The sequence below is a fragment of the Teleopsis dalmanni genome, chromosome 2 (assembly GCF_002237135.1).
Source record: "Teleopsis dalmanni isolate 2A chromosome 2, ASM223713v2, whole genome shotgun sequence".
Taxonomy (NCBI): domain Eukaryota; kingdom Metazoa; phylum Arthropoda; class Insecta; order Diptera; family Diopsidae; genus Teleopsis; species Teleopsis dalmanni.
In genome coordinates this window covers 196,839,039-196,856,869 of record NC_051847.1, presented here as the reverse complement: position 1 = coordinate 196,856,869, position 17,831 = coordinate 196,839,039, and the positions used below count along the sequence as shown (strand labels likewise).

General features: G+C 31.0%; 4 protein-coding genes across 7 annotated transcripts; 2 read left to right on the top strand and 2 right to left on the bottom strand.

Moving 5' to 3' along the window:
• Positions 1-132: 132 nt before the first annotated feature.
• Positions 133-4,241, bottom strand: LOC119683511 (eukaryotic translation initiation factor 3 subunit A). The gene is made up of 6 exons (XM_038097214.1): positions 4,054-4,241; positions 2,785-3,869; positions 1,940-2,722; positions 1,063-1,867; positions 382-999; positions 133-307 (listed from the first exon to the last, which is right to left on the bottom strand). The coding sequence occupies exons 1-6, from the start codon at positions 4,100-4,102 to the stop codon at positions 258-260; spliced, it is 3,390 nt and encodes a 1,129-aa protein (XP_037953142.1). The 5' UTR covers positions 4,103-4,241; the 3' UTR covers positions 133-257.
• A 1,372-nt stretch (positions 4,242-5,613) lies between these two features.
• Positions 5,614-8,349, bottom strand: LOC119683510 (general transcription factor IIF subunit 1-like). 2 transcript variants are annotated; one of them, XM_038097212.1, is made up of 4 exons: positions 8,127-8,349; positions 7,211-8,078; positions 6,442-6,583; positions 5,614-5,886 (listed from the first exon to the last, which is right to left on the bottom strand). In XM_038097212.1, the coding sequence occupies exons 1-4, from the start codon at positions 8,133-8,135 to the stop codon at positions 5,658-5,660; spliced, it is 1,248 nt and encodes a 415-aa protein (XP_037953140.1). In that variant the 5' UTR covers positions 8,136-8,349; the 3' UTR covers positions 5,614-5,657. The 2 variants fall into 2 exon arrangements, with proteins under 2 accessions (XP_037953140.1, XP_037953141.1); XM_038097213.1 differs by having other exon boundaries at positions 7,211-8,063.
• A 1,903-nt stretch (positions 8,350-10,252) lies between these two features.
• LOC119683509 (verprolin-like) lies at positions 10,253-13,328 on the top strand. 3 transcript variants are annotated; one of them, XM_038097210.1, is made up of 5 exons: positions 10,253-10,407; positions 10,935-11,150; positions 11,219-11,767; positions 11,969-12,937; positions 13,004-13,328. In XM_038097210.1, exons 2-5 carry the CDS (start codon positions 10,965-10,967, stop codon positions 13,175-13,177), a joined length of 1,878 nt encoding a protein of 625 aa, XP_037953138.1. In that variant the 5' UTR covers positions 10,253-10,407; positions 10,935-10,964; the 3' UTR covers positions 13,178-13,328. The 3 variants fall into 3 exon arrangements, with proteins under 3 accessions (XP_037953138.1, XP_037953139.1, XP_037953137.1); XM_038097211.1 differs by having other exon boundaries at positions 10,270-10,331; XM_038097209.1 differs by lacking the exon at positions 10,253-10,407 and having other exon boundaries at positions 10,878-11,150.
• Positions 13,329-16,081: 2,753 nt separating this feature from the next.
• LOC119683508 (flavin reductase (NADPH)-like) lies at positions 16,082-17,264 on the top strand. The gene is made up of 3 exons (XM_038097207.1): positions 16,082-16,199; positions 16,272-16,369; positions 16,436-17,264. Exons 2-3 carry the CDS (start codon positions 16,297-16,299, stop codon positions 16,975-16,977), a joined length of 615 nt encoding a protein of 204 aa, XP_037953135.1. The 5' UTR covers positions 16,082-16,199; positions 16,272-16,296; the 3' UTR covers positions 16,978-17,264.
• Positions 17,265-17,831: the final 567 nt, after the last annotated feature.

Here is a 17,831-nt window from a genome sequence, read left to right as displayed (position 1 = left end):
TTTTAACATATGTACATGTTAAAAAAGTTACAAAAATTAAAAAAAAATTTTTATAGTTAAGAGTTATATTGTAAAAACATAAATTTTAAACCAATATTAATATAAATATATATACATATATATTTAAGTATATACATATATATATGTTTAAATACATTACTGATAAGTTAGTAATAAGTGAATCAGGTAAAAATTCTGCTGGAGTTAATAGGCCGCTAAAGTATGAAATATATTATAAATAGGAGCAAATGTAATCTCTAATGACGTTTAACTCTAGTCCATTCACCATCATCAGTATTTTTATTTTCTATAAAAAAAGAAAATAAAGGAATTAAATGATGCCATACGTAAATTCACATTCATATAATGAACAAGACTTACCTTTTTCTTGTTGTTGTTCCCTTCTTGCTGGAGGTCTTTCTTTTTCATTACGTCCAGACGACCGCCAGCTACTAGAATCTTTTGCTGTTCCTCCACCCAATCGTCGATTATCTCCACGTTCTGCGTTTCTTGGCGCTTCACGCCAATTGTCCATTTGATCTCGACGATCGTCTCGTCTATCCTCACGGCGATCATCTCCTCTCCGATCATCACGACGATCATCTCCTCTACGATCCTCGCCTCTACGATCATCTCGACGTTCATCACGGCGATCATCCCTCCGGTCATCGCGACGATCATTTTGCCGTTCTTCGCGGCGGTCATCACCACGTCGATCATCACGACGATCATCGCGTCGTCCATCGCGACGAACATCGCGATCACCCAATCCACGTCGGAAGTCCCCACCACGTGGTCGTTCATCGTCACCACCAAATCGCCATTTGTCCGTATCCCGACCAGCAGGAGCTTGTCCCCTATTAGGAGCAGAATCAGGATCACGACGAGAACGCCAAGAATCACCACCAGTATCAGCTTCTTTACGTTCATTACGCTCAACGTTACGTTCAACGTTACGCTCGGTTGGTCGCTCACGTTCAGCATGTGCACCACCGCGACCTAAAAAATATCAACAAATATTAATATATTAAAAATGAAAAAATTTAATTATTTAAAACGTACGCCAGTCGGAAGCACCTGTACCCCGTTCGGCACGCTCGCCATGTGGACGCCATACATCGCGCTCTTTCTCACGATCACCTTCAGCAGCCATTTCGCGAGCCAACTTATCACGTTCCTCTTGAATCCTACGTTCAGCTTCTTCTTCTTTGGCACGTTGTTTTTCAAATTGTATACGACGTTTCTCTTCTTCAGCTTCACGTTCTAAACGTCTGGCTTCAGCGACAGCACGTTCTTCTTCTTCCTTTGCGCGACGAATTTCCTCTTCTCTACGCATACGTTCTTCTTCCTTTTGGCGTAACCACTGGCGGCGACGCTCTTCACGTCTCATATTTATGCGTATATTTAGACGTTTCTTGCGCTCTTCAGCTAATGCAACATCGAACATCTTCAATTTTTCCACAAAGAGTGAAGCACGTTCTTTCTTAAGAGCTTCCAAGAACACATCACGATCAGAATACATACGTTTAAGACGATCCTGTTGTGCGACAGCGTCTTTACGTTCAGCGACTGCATTCTCAATGCGAGTCTGCTCTTGAGCTTCCCAGAATTCTTGATCCTTTACTTGCTTTTCAGCTAAATATTTTTCGAATAGTGGAATTTCTTCCATACGCTTAGCACGTTCGTAGTAATCAATTTTCTTTTCTTGCGATTTCAGCTTAGACTGCAACTCTTTATGTTCACGTTTAAGCTCTTCAGATTCACGTGCTGCAATTTGTTCAGCATCCAATTTCTTAATGCCTTCCTCATCAAGTTTCGAAAGCATTTTTTTACCAATTGCAGTTTGAGAAATTTGCTGCACTTTTTCCTAGTGTGCAAATGAAAAGATAAATTAATTCATACTTTATTTATTTAATTTTTATAATATAGTGACACATACCTTTAAACTCTTTTCTCTAATAGCGAGAATCTCATTTTGATGGCGTTTGCGTTCACGTTCTTCATTCTCTTGTTCAAGACGTTTTTGTTCAGCTAATTTGGCTTTACGCGTTTCTTCTTCTACACGGCGCGCCTCTTCTTCCTCACGGGCGTTATTTTGTTTTTCAATAAACTCTTTACGATCCTCAATAATTTTTTGTCTCTGAAGTATACGTTGATGTTCTCTTTCTTTAATCTCATGGTAATGATACACCATTTGTGTACGTAGCTTGGCACGTTGATCTTTTTCACGATTGGGATATACAATCGAAACGGCACGATGCAGTGCAGAAGACATGTTTACAAGTTGAGAACGTATTTGCTCTGAAGGCATTGATTGCAGTGTTGGACCATCTATTTGATCTTCTCGTTGACTCTCAGCCAAATCAGTACCGAAATATACACAACGTTTTTGATGATCAATTCGAATTTGCATGTCATTATGACGCACTGACTCTACGAGCAACTTTTCGAGCTCAAATATATTGCAGAAGCTAACCAGTTCAAGCAATCTGGCAAACTCGATACTCTCATATACTTGCGAAATTTGTCTTATCAGACGCATTATGGTGACATCCTTCAAAAAGCGTACATAAGGAGTTAAAATATCGGTAGAAGATTTTTCAATAACGTCAATTATAGTTTGCACACGCTTGCACAAGTTCAATGGATTAAAGTCAACTTCAAGCCAATTGTACAAGTTACGAAATTCTTCGGAAGCGAGATGTGGCACATTCAACCTCACCTGAAAATATTAAACAAAGATTTAAAAAAAAAAGATAAATTGAAATAATATTCATAACGTACCACTTCCTTTATTAAGGATGCTCTTGTTGGTGGCTGTTGCAAACCCAACAGAACTGCCAATTTTTGTGCCTTTTCTAAAGGACTTTTATCAGCTTCGATGAAACGATCAAATTCTGGATGAGCTGATGGTAGAGGAATTGATAAAGTTGCAATGAGTACATGAGATGCCATACGTTGCATATCCTCTTTTGTTAGATTCTTTTTCAATTCGCGAGTAAGTTGGAACAATTTCAACAATGCTGCAGCATGGAAGAGCTGATTACCAGCTTTTGAGAATACCATAGCGAGCTTCTGGTAATAATTTGCCATTGTTTTTGGCACAGGATTTTTCTTGGACAAAGCCATTAGGCCATGAATATCTTCAATAGCTTTATATGCTTCTTGCCACAACTCCATCTGAATTGCGGAATCTAATTGATACAGTCTAGTATCTAAACAAAGTTGTTGCGTTTCTAGCTTTGTGATAGAAACACCAGCATTTTGGTTGGTGCTTTTACAGATGTCCTCCAAATGCTTTCTTAACTTATCACACAAGCGACGGAATTCGCTCTTACGATTGTATTTTAAACAAAATTGGAAGGCCATGCGCGCAATGTCATGGTAAAGAGCCTCACAATGCGTATTTACACGCAATAACTCCAAACATTGGCAGTACGACTCCCACAGGAATTTAACCCATGGCAATAAAATTGTGCGATCAGAACGATCCTGTGCGTCTTCACCACAAACGGCACTCATCAAAATGCTTTCTGGTGTAGCGATATTATCCAAATCGTCCAATTCAAGTACAGCTACGGCAGCAGAAGATTGAGCTTGTGCGGCTTCAGTGTGCTCTTCGGCCATTCGCAAGTAACCTCGTATAACATTCTCCAACGAGTTGACATTAACTAATTGAAACATGTTGCGGTATTGGAAGAGACCTTCCTTGGCAATATGCGACTTCTTGAGCTCAACGCACAAGTACAAGTACTTGAACATGAGTGGTTCAATAACAGTTTCCGAGTAGGCATAGTTCCAACGTTTGTTACGGAATACCTCTTGCAGAGTATCGAGCGCCCGCAGTGGTTTTCCAACCTCAATAAATTCTATAAAGTACAAAAATTGTTTTATTTTTCAATGTTAGCATGTATATATTTTTAAACTAGATAACGTCATATTAAATAGCAACTTTCGCTAATTTGCAACGAAGGCATTACGAAAAATCTGACATTTCAACTTCGTCATCAAATACGGCCGCATGGAAATTTTCATCAAATGCAGATAACTTACCATTCGCTCTTTTCAAAGCATTTTCAGGACGTTGAGTATAGCGAGCCATTGTTAATTCATATAAAAATTTATGCAACACAAAAAAATCTTCACAATTTTCTACACTTTTTCAATAATGAAATGATTTTTAAAGGCAAAAATTTATATAAATCTCCGGCCCAATTTTACCTGCCGTAGAAATTTATACAAAATGGCCGAATCAAGCGAGCTGTGTTTATGTTGTGGAGTGAATAGTTATAACACATATTCTTGTTTAGAAAAACTGGTATAATTTATACCAAATAATATTTAAATTATTTTAATAATAACAAACAATTGGTTTTTATTAAAAATTTTAGAAATAAATAGAAATAATAATATACATAAATCTATAATAAAATATTATAAAAAATTATAATATAATAGTCCCTTCTTATAATAACTAGATGCAACATTTATTTGAACGTATATATTTTTAAAGTGTTATACAGGTTTTCAACAAAATTTTATTCTTCATTATACAATGAATATAATAATATATATAAAAATGTATATATTTTAATTTCTATTTTAATTAATTTATTGCCATCATTTACTATAGAAATTACATTCTTTCATGTGAGCACAAATTTTCCAACACTGTGAACTGTTATACTAACTCTCAAACAATTATCGTCAACAACAGATTGAGGCTATTGATATTAAAATAATATTATTTAATAAAAATTTTAATTAAATTGTTTTTTAACGTTCGTTTTGACGAAAGAAACTAAATTCTCAATAGGAACTACTGTTTTCAATAGAGAAATTTTTCGAACAGTATTAAATTGCAATAAAAAAATTTTATTATTTTATTTATTAATTAAATTAAGCTGTTTCGAGTATTGTCAAATACCAACCATCAACAAATACCGAAAATTTTAAGTATTTATCTCGGTCATTCATCCTATATTTAAAAAGTGGTCGAAAGGCTAGTTTCGGAATAAGTATATCAAATATACTAAAGATATTCATTCATTCGATTTCTATATACATTAGATTTTTTAATATTAGTATAGTTTAAAAATTTTGAATTTATATACTGTATTAAAAATAATTTATATAAATTATATATTAATATAAAAAATTTTGATGTTTTAATTATCAAATAAGTCATTTGCTACACTCTTTCATTTAAAAAAATATATATAAACTATGTTTATACTATTAAGTATTCAATAACTTTTACATATTTAATATTTATAATTAACTATATGTTTATATTTATAATTAAAACTTTTTTATCGTTTGACAAGAATTAAACAAAAAAGATTTTTAATCAAGAGAATATTATATTGATTTAACTTAAAAATATTATTTTATTTGTTCAAAAATGAAATATACCTTTTTAATAATTTATAAAAAAATATAAATGTTATCAAATAATTATTAATAAATCATTTATATGCATTCAATTTTTTTATTGAATTAAATTAAAATTGAATTAATTGAATTGAATTAAAATTAATTTTATACAATAAAATTAATAACTGTAAGATAGTTTCAAAATTATAATCAATTAAATATCTTATTACATCTTAAATTTTACTTTTACTTTTAAAGTTTAAAACTTATTAGTTCCACAATTATGAAAATGTCAAATTAACATCTTCATCCAAGCTTAAATACACTTTTCCATTAATTTTACGTTTCTGTGGACCCAACTTCCTTATTATATCGGCTATAAGTGCTACTACATTATCCCCAGGAATAGTATTATCTTTCTTTCTTATAATCTTTTTAAGCAAATCCATTAAAGTCATTGGTTTTCGCTTTAAATAGCGTTTCACTGCTTCTTCAATAACAGCGTATTCTCTATAAAATTAAAAAAATATTACATTTTTTAATATATATATATACTCTAAACATAATAAATGAACAACTGAATTATTGTATTTCTATTTAGTTTACAGACGGCTATAGAGACCTTTAATTAATAAATTAAAACTCCACATTTCGCCGTTTTTTTTTACCATCTCCTATGATGTTGTCACACAACATTCGTAGAAAATATTAGATTTAGAAACGAATGCCTGTGTATAGCCTGCTACATGATATTCGAACATCAAACGTTGTTCGGACACCGGCAATGTATTTATATTAAAACGAAAATGAAATAAAATATAAAACCCAGTATAATCGAACTATACTCAAGCTATTAATATTCAAACAGTTTGATCCAGTAACCGAACATCTACACTGGTTAGACTTTGGCGAGATTTTTATGTTCGAATCTAAATACATTTTATTTTCGAATTTTGTCTTCAAACAAAACTTTGATAACGTGTGCTAAAATCTTGTCAAAATCGTGCTAGTGTAGATGCAGAATTATATACTTGCGAATTATATACTTATATATAATATTCTTACTCGTCTTTCTCACAGAAGTCCCATTCAGGTACATATTCAGAGTCTGAAGGTGTATTATACGAAGTTGTTGCTTCAAAAAATTCATCAATATTATTGTCTTCTACTGGAGTTGATTGGACCTTGCTTGGAGCTTTACGTTTACCTGATAAATATATAAAATTACAAAAATATGTATATATGAAATTATATATTATTTTCAATTATTCCTTAATTGTTTAGTTGGTAATGTGTTCTTGAAAATGTTTTATTACTTGATAAACTAATGTCTATTAAAATAAGAGTAGTAATATAGAAAATGAGCCTAGATCTGTTCTTCCTGTTGTTAAGAAGTATTTTTTGTTGTTCATTGTTTATTTGTTTCTATAAATTTTCATCATTTTCTTAAAAATATATTTATTTTTTAATGCTCATAAAATAGAAATATAATAAATACAATTACAATAAATGAAGCATTATTTTCTAATGTGTGCCCAAAATGCAGTTCTACCCCCACGATGTCGCCCATCTGTTCTCTTGTCCCACTGCACACACTAATTAAAATCCAAACGACCTTTGAACTCATCTCATTGAGATAGCTAGATTTCTACGGCTGGATTCTGGTTGATTTCAATTATATCCATCCTCTCCCCTTCCCCTTATTCCCTTAAGTGTAACCCTATTCACTCCCCTACCCATGTTTACGCCTAGTTTAAGTACTTATACGATTAAAAAGATGGTGAGAAAATATTACAAACTGTAGTTGTATATTCATTTCAATTTTTCTACTTACGTTTCTTTTGCTTAGAATTTAATTTTTTATACATTGTCTTGCCGTAGTAAAAAGCCTCGAATTCTGAAGTTTCCTCACTGGATGACCCGTAATAATCATTTCTTTTGGCAATATCCTCAATATTATCTGCATCATTTGACGGTTGAGATCCTTTTTTTATATTTTTAAAACATCCTTCATTATCGCTATCATTTTCTTTTTCATTAACACCTGTTTTCTCATCGAAATCATAGCTTTCGGTCGTACCACCAACTTTGGTTTTTTTAATAGCACGTTCTCTCTCTGTGATTGCTTTTGCCTGATGCTGTAACTTTGAAGCAAAATAATTAAAAGCTCTCTTTCTGTTTCTATATTGCATTGCAGCGTTTTCTACGTTGTGACCTGTATATGAAGTATGTTCTTCAAAGTTATACCAATTGGTAATCTGACGAACCACCAAACCACCACTACAAACATTTCTTTCAGCAACAAAAAAAACGCAATTCTCCGTGTCTTGATCTGTCATCTCACCTTTATAATGTTCACATCCATTATTGTTCACGTTAATTTTCCATTTTTCAGCTTTAGAAATATCATTTTTTGGTACCATACCATATTTTTTGCGACGCTGCTCTTCATATTCTTTCAGATCGTAATCCTTTGTAGGAGTACTGGATTCCGTATCCATATTAAAATCACCTTCCAAGGTAACATCTTTCCATGAAGTGAATCCAGTTTTTGAACGATCATTAAACTGCATAATATGATATCCATTAGTTTCATTCTTATTTTTGTATAAACGCACTGGAAAAATAATCTCCTTTTTTACACCTTTTGGATTATTTGGCTTGCACACTGAAGCATGCGTAAAGGGCTGGAATGTATTATTCTAAATGTAAAATTATAGTAAAACTTTTTAAATCTTTAATATAGATACCTTATACATTTCTAATTTGTATTGACTTCACTTTTAATATATCACAGTTTTAATTTAAAACTAAGTTCGCAATGTGAACCGAACACTACGACTCTCAGTTAAAATTAAAAAATTATAATTTGACGTTTAACGTTTGAAGTTTGAAGTTACCGCAATTTCAAAAGAAAAGGGTTTCCAAGTGCTAAAAGTAGTATATACTACGGTTAAGTGATAAACTATTATTAATTTTAATAAATTTTGCACAACAGACAGAAAAAAACTTATTTTAACGATATTTAAAAGTTTTTAAGACTACTTTTTACACTTTAGAATAAATATATTTTAAAAATTTGTTAATTTATGCATTGAAAAAAGAATTAATTTTCAAAATTCAAAAATTAAAATGATTCAATTTATGTGTTAGCCAAAAATAAAGATAACTAGATTTATAATTTAACAATAGCTTAGTATTTATCACAGTACATATGTGTAACAACATACTTATTTATAAATATGTAATTAATTTAATGTGATATTTAAATCAAATGTTAAATTGCAAATGTATCAAAAAAGCATCAAAAGTCAAAAGTTGGATTTTTATTGCACTAGCAAAACATCATTTATTATAGAAAATATTATTTTCGTGTAGCGTCTCGTATTTTCGAGAGCGTCTCGGACACGAAAAAATTGGCTCTTTCGGGCTATGCCGAAAATGCATGTTTGTAGACTGTTACGTCAGTAATATCAATTTCGTATTTTAACAATGTTTTGGTACTTTTTGGTTGTGCCTAAATTTAAAAGGAAATTTTGATATGCTCACTTTTAATTTGCCATCGAAAAGTGTAATAATTATTTTATTAGCGATTTATAAAAAAAGGTTGTGTTGCTTATTGCCATTTTTTCTCCAAAACGTATTAGAGTTGTAGTAATTTGCTTCTAAAAGTCGCAAATTCTGAAATTTATTACTAAACAACACTATTTTGGCTTAGTGCCGGGGCACAAATACGCCGGCTCTCATGCCGGAGTTTGAACGGCCATATTGTTTTTTCTCTCATTCTCAAATTTAAATTTTGCATTGAAAACAACAACATGCCGTGCTCGAGACACTCTGCATAACCTGGCCCTAACATGGCTCTTACTGTCATTTTTTCTGCAAAACGTACTAAAATTAAAATAGACTTCAGCATAATATGATTCAATATTAAAACATAAGTTACGACTATGAAATCGGTCATATTTTCTTAAATAAAATAACATTTGTAAAATACTATAGAAACAATAGACGTGGGGATTGCGGTTCCATTAATTAAAGTAATGGGATAGATACTGAAGGGGTTTAAAGCGCAAGGCTTGAACAAGGTCATCAGGGAGTGTAATGGGAATGGAGACGTCAGGGGGATACTCTCTATCACATATAAAAATTCTATCATATAAAAATATTGTTACTTAATAATAGTTTATATAGCTTATATAGTTAAGTCAGATACAAATGAAACGAACTCCGCTGCAGTACATTTATAACAATCTCTTTATTTCTTTCTCAAAAATCTTAAAGTCTAAAATTATAGTAATTGTCTTAAAAACTAAGAAGAAAATCTTACAGTATAATTAAAATTAGGTGTGGTTCACACGCATATTATGATATAATTATGTATAATTATGATTATGATATATTATGTATAATTATGATTATAATATATTAAGTATATTATAATATATGACAATATACTAAAGGGATTTTCAATTATGAAGGGATTATAAATTTATTTTAAAACAAGCAATAATAATAAAATATAATATACATTTTTTAGGCCCCTATAAATATATCATAATTATTAATATTATACGAAAAGGAGAATATATTATTATTATTATTATGAATATACCTCTCTTTGCAAGTGTAGCGTACTCTTCAGTCGTCTTTGGTAACATTGGGTAACACTTCTCACCTGTATTAAAATATTTGTGATAAATAAGGTGAGAATATAAAGCATGCTTATCACTTATGCCATGGCATTATAAATAAATTATTGATAAGACTCTTAAGGCTTTGCGAAAAATATATTGTTTAGAAAAAAATTACAAATGAGCAAATTTATATAGAAAATGATTATTGTTTTAATTCAGCTGTATTGTTACTCCAAACAGTAATGTTTTAGTTGAGCAGGTGGTTTTGTGCCAAACGGTTGTCTCTAACTCTAATCGTGGATTCTTTGACTAAACATTGTTAGTGTCTTCGTAAAGAGAATAGGTTTTTAGCAGTATTAGAATTAGCAGGAGTACTTAGCAATATTACTTTAAAGTATAAAACTTATAAACGCATAATTATTTTAAATTTTTTGTGTATGTTATACGATATAGTATAACTTTATATTCTATAACTATATATTCTAAAGTAATATATACAAATAAAATAAATAAAAAAATAAAATAAAATAAATAAATAAAACTATTTAAAACAATTATCTGTATTAATCAATATTTGTTATGAAATCAAAGGACTGGATGCTAAAGGATTGGTTTTAAATTTCAAATTCTCAAAAAATTTTGCATATATTTGTATCAGGAAATCGGTTTTAATTGACCATATGAATCATTCGACATGTAGCCTTAAATAAAGTGACTGATAATATAAAATTTTCAAAATCTTATCTAAAAAATGCGTACCTAACATAGTGTTTGTTTTTTTATTATTATTAATTATTGTATATATTATATTGTCTTATAGTGAACTATAAATATTTTTTTGTGGAAATTACAATAAATATTTTAAAACTCCCTTACAAACATTTTTATATTTATATGGCATGACGTAATATGGCAAATAAGTTTATAAGTGAACCAAGTAATTTTAAGTACATGGAGGGATTTTCAGTAGACTTTAGAAAGACATTTGATCTAAATGGAACTAATAATGATGAAACATTACGTTTATATCTGCGTAAAGCCGGCTTATCCGATCAGATTGAATATTTGACACCGGAACAGCGAAGAGCTTTTATTTATGACATCATTAAAAGCAATAAAATGCCTGGATATTGGGTCGTAAGTAAAATGTTTTAATGATATTAAAACTATTTTAATATTAATGTTTTGTTTATTCGTCCTTGCAGCCATCCACAATGAACACCTCATCATTTGCAGTAAATGCACCTGCGGCTCCACCACCACCTCCTCCAAGTCAAATCACAGCACCTTCTCCAACTTTGTCACAAAAATTCAATACACCGGGCACACCCACAATACATTACGCTACAATTAGCACTTCATCGTCATCGAATAGTTTAGAGAGTGCAGCACAAGAAAGTCCAATATTACCAAATAGATTTTCAAGAAAACCAACACCACAAACGCCATCTCCAGAAAATCCAGTGCTAACAAATCGTTTTTCTAAAGCACCAATCACGCCTCCATCACCAACAACATTTGTTACTAATTCTAGAAATAATAAGTATGAAATTAGTTCACCTATAAATTTTAGGCATGTCAGTGGAGATATGACAAGGGATATGACTAGAAATGCTTTCGATTTATCAAAAACTTCTAACGACAATGTACTCAAAAAATATATGATAGAAAGAGGCATAACAGAGGAAGATCTGATGGGTATGCGAAAACCAGATATAATTAGAAATATTGTGCAGTCCAAATATACTTGGATGGTAAGTATTGTAAAATTTCTATAAGGGTCTACATAAATTGTTTGTTCTAAAAAGTATATAATATTATAAAATGTGTACTTATAAATCAATTGAACACAATGGGCTAATAGGTCTATACTGAGAAAATCTACCCATCAATTTTTAACTTAAGTAGATTTAGAGTAATAATAATATAATTTATGATACTTTTTTATGATTCAGCCACCAAATAAAAAAGAACTCAATTATATATTTGAGCCAGTACCTCAGACAGAAGTTTCAACGACCAGCTTTATCGAAGAAGCTGTTGACGTTGAGGAAACGATAACAATATCTGCTCCAAAGCTATCTGAACCAGTAATGCAGGGTAATTACTCCAACTTTGACCATATTGCTACAAAATTCATGGACCCTTCAGAATTCCCATCTCCGGATACTATATTTGGAAATAATTCCGAAACTGAAGATGTAATAATGTTTAAGAAGGATAAAACTGTAACAGCAACACCACCACCACCTTCTAGTATCACTGCTACACCACATTCAAATGAAATATATCATACGATAAAAGAGCCTCCAAAACAACAGGTTATTGAAACTATTAAATTCACACCAGCAACCATTGATCCCATATATGCAACAGTACGACATCAACAGACATTATCCAAACCACCACCGCCACCTCCTCCACCAAAACCATTATCCACAAAATTCAGTGACGATACATTTATATCATCCGCAACAAATGCCAACCCAAATCATACCGACAACCATTCAAGAGATGCATTACTGGAAAGTATACGTTTGGGTGTTACTTTAAACAAATCATCTCCAAAGGAGCGTAATACTATTAAAACAAATACGTTCACACCGCCAGTTAATGTCCAGAACAAATCCACAGTGTCTTCTAACAAACCAATAGCAGCCATTCAAAAACAATCTGATCCAATTAAAAGATATTCAGCTGCCCCAATACCGCCACCACCAAAGCCGCAACAAATTAATGGTACAGGTGCACCACCACCGCCACCTCCGCCAGCTAGTGTGCCACCACCACCACCCCCTCCAGCGTTATCATTACCACAAACAAATTTAGCCGCTACCAGTAAGAGTACTACGACTACGGCAGTAAATGATGGTGATTCACGCGATGCTTTCTTGGAAAGCATTCGTAAAGGCGTAACACTTAAGGTATAGTACGAGTTTTTATACATTTCTAATATAGCTTCTGTAATCTTATCTAATCTTTCACTGCAGAAAGTAAATCAAAAGGCTGCTACAGTCAGTGCAGCGGCTACTAGGCCAACTGAGAAAAAACCACCAGTAACAGATTTTCTATCTGAACTTAAAATGGGCATTACACTACGCCGAAATAAGAACCTCAATAATGATCCACATGCTACAGATGAGCCTGATGAATCGAATGCATGAGATTATTGAGCAAATGTTAGGTAGATGCAACTTACGTTCATATCATTGTATATAGATATTGTATATAAAAAATTGTACATAACTATACATTTATTTATATTGGACTTAATAGCTACCCAGTAAATGAAATCAATACGAAGAATTCAAAATAGTAGAAAATAATTTCTTTGTCAAAGGCAATCTATTTCGTAGTATTCAAAGATAAGTACTTTTTAATCTCAATATTTTCGATGATATCGCTTATCAATAATTTTACTTATTGGCAAGTAAAAAAAGACATTGAAAAGGCAGACGAAAAAATAATTCATATTATTTTAAATTTATTTTTTTGTATTTAAATTTACGAAAGGCAATAGAATTTTCTGAGTTTTTTTTCTCAAGGAGTGTTTATAAAAACCCCCTCTCATATATTTATTATTCTATTAGTAATTTGTTCAAATAACTTATCACCTAAAATTATAATGATGATATGCAGTTTTTAACGACTAAAGAACAGAGACATATTTTTCCATCATGTACAATGGTCAATCTTAATAACCGGCATAAATTGTTGCAAGAACAGAAAGACTTGTCTTAAGTGGCCTTTAGACATCAACGCGCGTTGACAAACACACGAAGTCTTCTCTCTCCATTACACATTAAATTTACCAACAATTTTTTAAACACGCCTCCAGCAAACAATGCAAAATTTGTTCACTTATCAGTATTAAAGCAATCGCTGAAGTGTGAACAGCGGCTGCTATGCGTAATTTCCTTAGAAAAATGATGTTTTACATTTAATTTATTTTAATTTATATATTTATATATATTTTTATGATTTCAATTTATATATTTATTTTTATATATATTATATTTTATATAATTTAATTTTTTTTTTTGGTATATTTTAATAACAAATTTGCACAATGCAATTAATATTTAAAACAAAATTTTTATTGTAATTTAATGTTTGGTTATTTTTTTGTAGCCCAAGGTTATTAATATTTTAATTCCTTTTAATAAAATGTTTTGAAAATTAAAAAATTTTACCTAGGTAGAAAATACAAGTATTTAAAATAAAAGATACAATTCATTCATATTTGCAAAGCATCGCATGGTAACGACAAATCATGCGTGCATTTAAACGATGTTTACGCTTCCATTTCTCAAAATAAATGAAATTTTGCATGCCGATCAAATCCGACTGTATATGCAAAAACACGAGCGTGTTTGAAGAAATATCAAAATTTTTTGATTTTCGTCAACACATTTCTTAAAATTTCAAATGTTACTATTACACAAACAAATTTCGCATTTCACAAAGTAGGAGAAAAGTAGGAGAAAAAAATTCTCATGTGAGAGCGATTTTTTAGTATATTTGTTGTTTTATCTGGGGCGTGTTTTAAAAATTGTTAAAAAATTGTTTGTGTAATGGCAAGCGCGCGTTGACAACGAACGTTGCTGTCTAATGGGCCCTTTAGACCTATAACGATAGATAACATAAGTAGAGTTCATGTTTATACTGTTATAAAATTGTTATAAAATTGTAAAATATCATATTATAGGTATGAGGAATATAGTGAATAATTACGAAGCAACATCTTATTACCATTAATTCTAATTGAAAATCTTAATAAAATTCAATTATGGGAAATTTGGACTCTTAGAAAATATATTGAATGGAGTATCAGTGAGCCTAAAGGCTCAGTTAGACGGTAGGTAACGTAAGAAATTAATTCAAACCGAAATGAACAACCAACCAAACCTGCGTATTTCGCTTTGAATTAAATTCTTACGTTACTTACCGTCTAACTGAGACTTAACGTTTTTGATGTAAACATAAAATAACTTCACGTTATTGTATAATTATTAGAAAGAAAGTGCATGATATAATATTCGTATTGCATATCGTCAACTCTTTGTTTTTAATCATTTTTAACCAACTTTTAGCTAAATGTATTACATCGATTACATTGATTCCTGGATCCATTTGCGCAGCATTCTCTCATTAAATTTTTAAGTGCTGTTTTAAAACAAGTTTTAAAAGTGCTGTCACGCACAAAGTGTGGTAAGTTCTATGTAATTCACTTTACAGTACCAATTATAGTTATTTCATTAAGAGAGCCACAAAAACACTCAAAAATAGATATACACATAAAAACCCTACTTTCAGATATTAGTTTGCAAACATGGTTTACTAATCTAAACTTAGCTTTTCTACAATCTTCAGTATTGTTATAAAAGCATCAAATCTAGAGCAAGATATATTCTGGTTTTCACAATATCCGTGTCTATGAAAAATAACTTTTCATTAAGCTTCTAATGAGCTCCTAACTGTTTTAAATTTTTCGCAGTGCTATTTATGCATTATTTTCGAAATTGTGTCTGGACTAAAAACTTCAACTAAATTTGTATAAAACAATAATAATCATAAGCATTTAGTAAACAATCGCCTTTTACTAAATAAGAACCAACCCTCCATTGTTTCAGTTCATTTAGAAAAGCTCATATATATAAACGTAATTATGACAGTAATATGTGACATATATAAGGGCAAGTATGTGTATTAAATTATGAAATCGGTGAAAAATATTCGGTATATCTGATACTATTTTTAGGCATCAGATATTTATTGTATTTTACTCGATAAATATATAGCAATATATGATATTTCTCAAGGTGCATCCACACCGAAGCGAACGCTTACGAACAAAAGAATCGTAATTGTACCTGCAATTTTCGTTCGTTTGCAAGCGTTCGCTTTGATGTGGATCCACTTTTACACAAACATCATACAAACATCATATTGATCATAATTATCAGCACTGTTAACTGTTATAATTTTCTAAATTTTTGCGAAGTTCTCAAATGCAACCCTGTATGAAAAGTTCTTAAAAGCTTCAGCAATAAACTTTTTGGCTTCAGCTGTTATATGCGAGAAACTAGCAAGTCTATCTCAATTGATAAGTTTGAGTGCTCGGAACCGGCTGTTTTTGAATTTCAGATTATTAAAATTTAAAACTAAAGTATTTTATTGTCGCAGGTACTTAAATATATACGACAATTTGTATTTACTTAAAAGTGTTAATAAATTAATACTTCCAATTGTTCACAGAGAAACCAATTAAGAAAAAAGCATTATGAAACAGATTGCAGTTATTGGAGGCACCGGTATGACTGGGCAATGTGTAGTCGATCATGCCTTGCAGAAAGGTATTTCATAACTTTGTTTGAAAATTTCATCATTTAGAAAATTATTTACTATAATTAAATTGAAAGGTTTAAGTGTGCGTTTACTTTACCGTACTGAAAAGACAGTACCAGAACGTTTTAAGGGCAAAGTCGAGCTGGTGCAGGGTAATGTATGCAATTTGGACGATTGCAAACGTGTAATCAATGGTGTAGACGGTGTTTGTGTTATACTTGGTACACGCAATAAATTGGATGCCACAACGGAACTGTCTGAAGGTACAGCCAATATCATTGCAGCTATGAAAGCAAACAATGTACGTCGCTTTTCCATTGTTATGTCAACATTCCTTTTACGTCCTATTAGCGAGGTTCCAGCAGTTTTTCATAAATTGAATGAGGAACATCAACGCATGTTGGATCTAACAAAAGCATCGGAATTGGAATATGTTGCTGTAATGCCACCGCATATAGCAGATGAACCATCAAGTGAATACAATATAACATTCGAAGAACCAGCCGGACGCATGATTTCCAAATATGATTTGGGAAAATTTATTGTCGATAGTTTGGAGCAAGAAGAATACATTGGTAAAGTTTGTGCCATTGCTAAAAAAATGAATAAAGCATAATAGTTTAATATTGTTATTAAAATTTTAATTTTGCTAAAACGCACACACAAAAAATTTAAATATGAATATTTAAGAATCTTAAATTTATTCACTAAGTGATTTAGAATGTGTGTGTGTGGGATTTATTAACAAGTATTTGCACTTGTTTGTGTAGTTAGTAACTAAGTTCAATACATATGAATATGTAAGCCAATTAATTATTATCACCTTTAAACGTCTGTTTTGCATAACTATTTTAAGCAAGATATCAATTTAAATTCCTAATAATTTTATAGTTTACCTTAATTGCTGAGTCATTGTATATTTTTCACACAATGAAAATGAAATTGCATTTTATATAAATAAAATAAAATAAAACTATGATTGTGTGTTCATATGTATATTATTAGCTATGTTTTTAGTTTCATGAAACTCTCATATATGGCAAATTTTTATAATAAAAACAAATATGGAAAGGCATTTGGTAGTTATGAGGTATGTTTACAGAATATATATTATTGATAATGTTGTTATCTAAATCTTTTTATATTTTTAGATAAGCAGTGAGTGAAACTTAAGTAGAATATATATGAACAGCTTTTGTTTATCAAAACCATGAATTGGAAAAAATTAAGATTAGATTAACTTGATTTCGGAGTTAATGACGGCTCCATATTTTGAACCAACTTTATCAATGAAAAACTGTTGTCGCTAAATTAAACATGATCATGCAAAAAATATTGATTTTCGATTAAGATCTAAAATAATACAAATTAATTTGATTTTAACATCAGTTTTGGCGACAGTGACTATTGTACTTAATAGAAGCTATTGTATTTAATAGAGAGCTTTCAAACTCGAATTTTAAATACTGT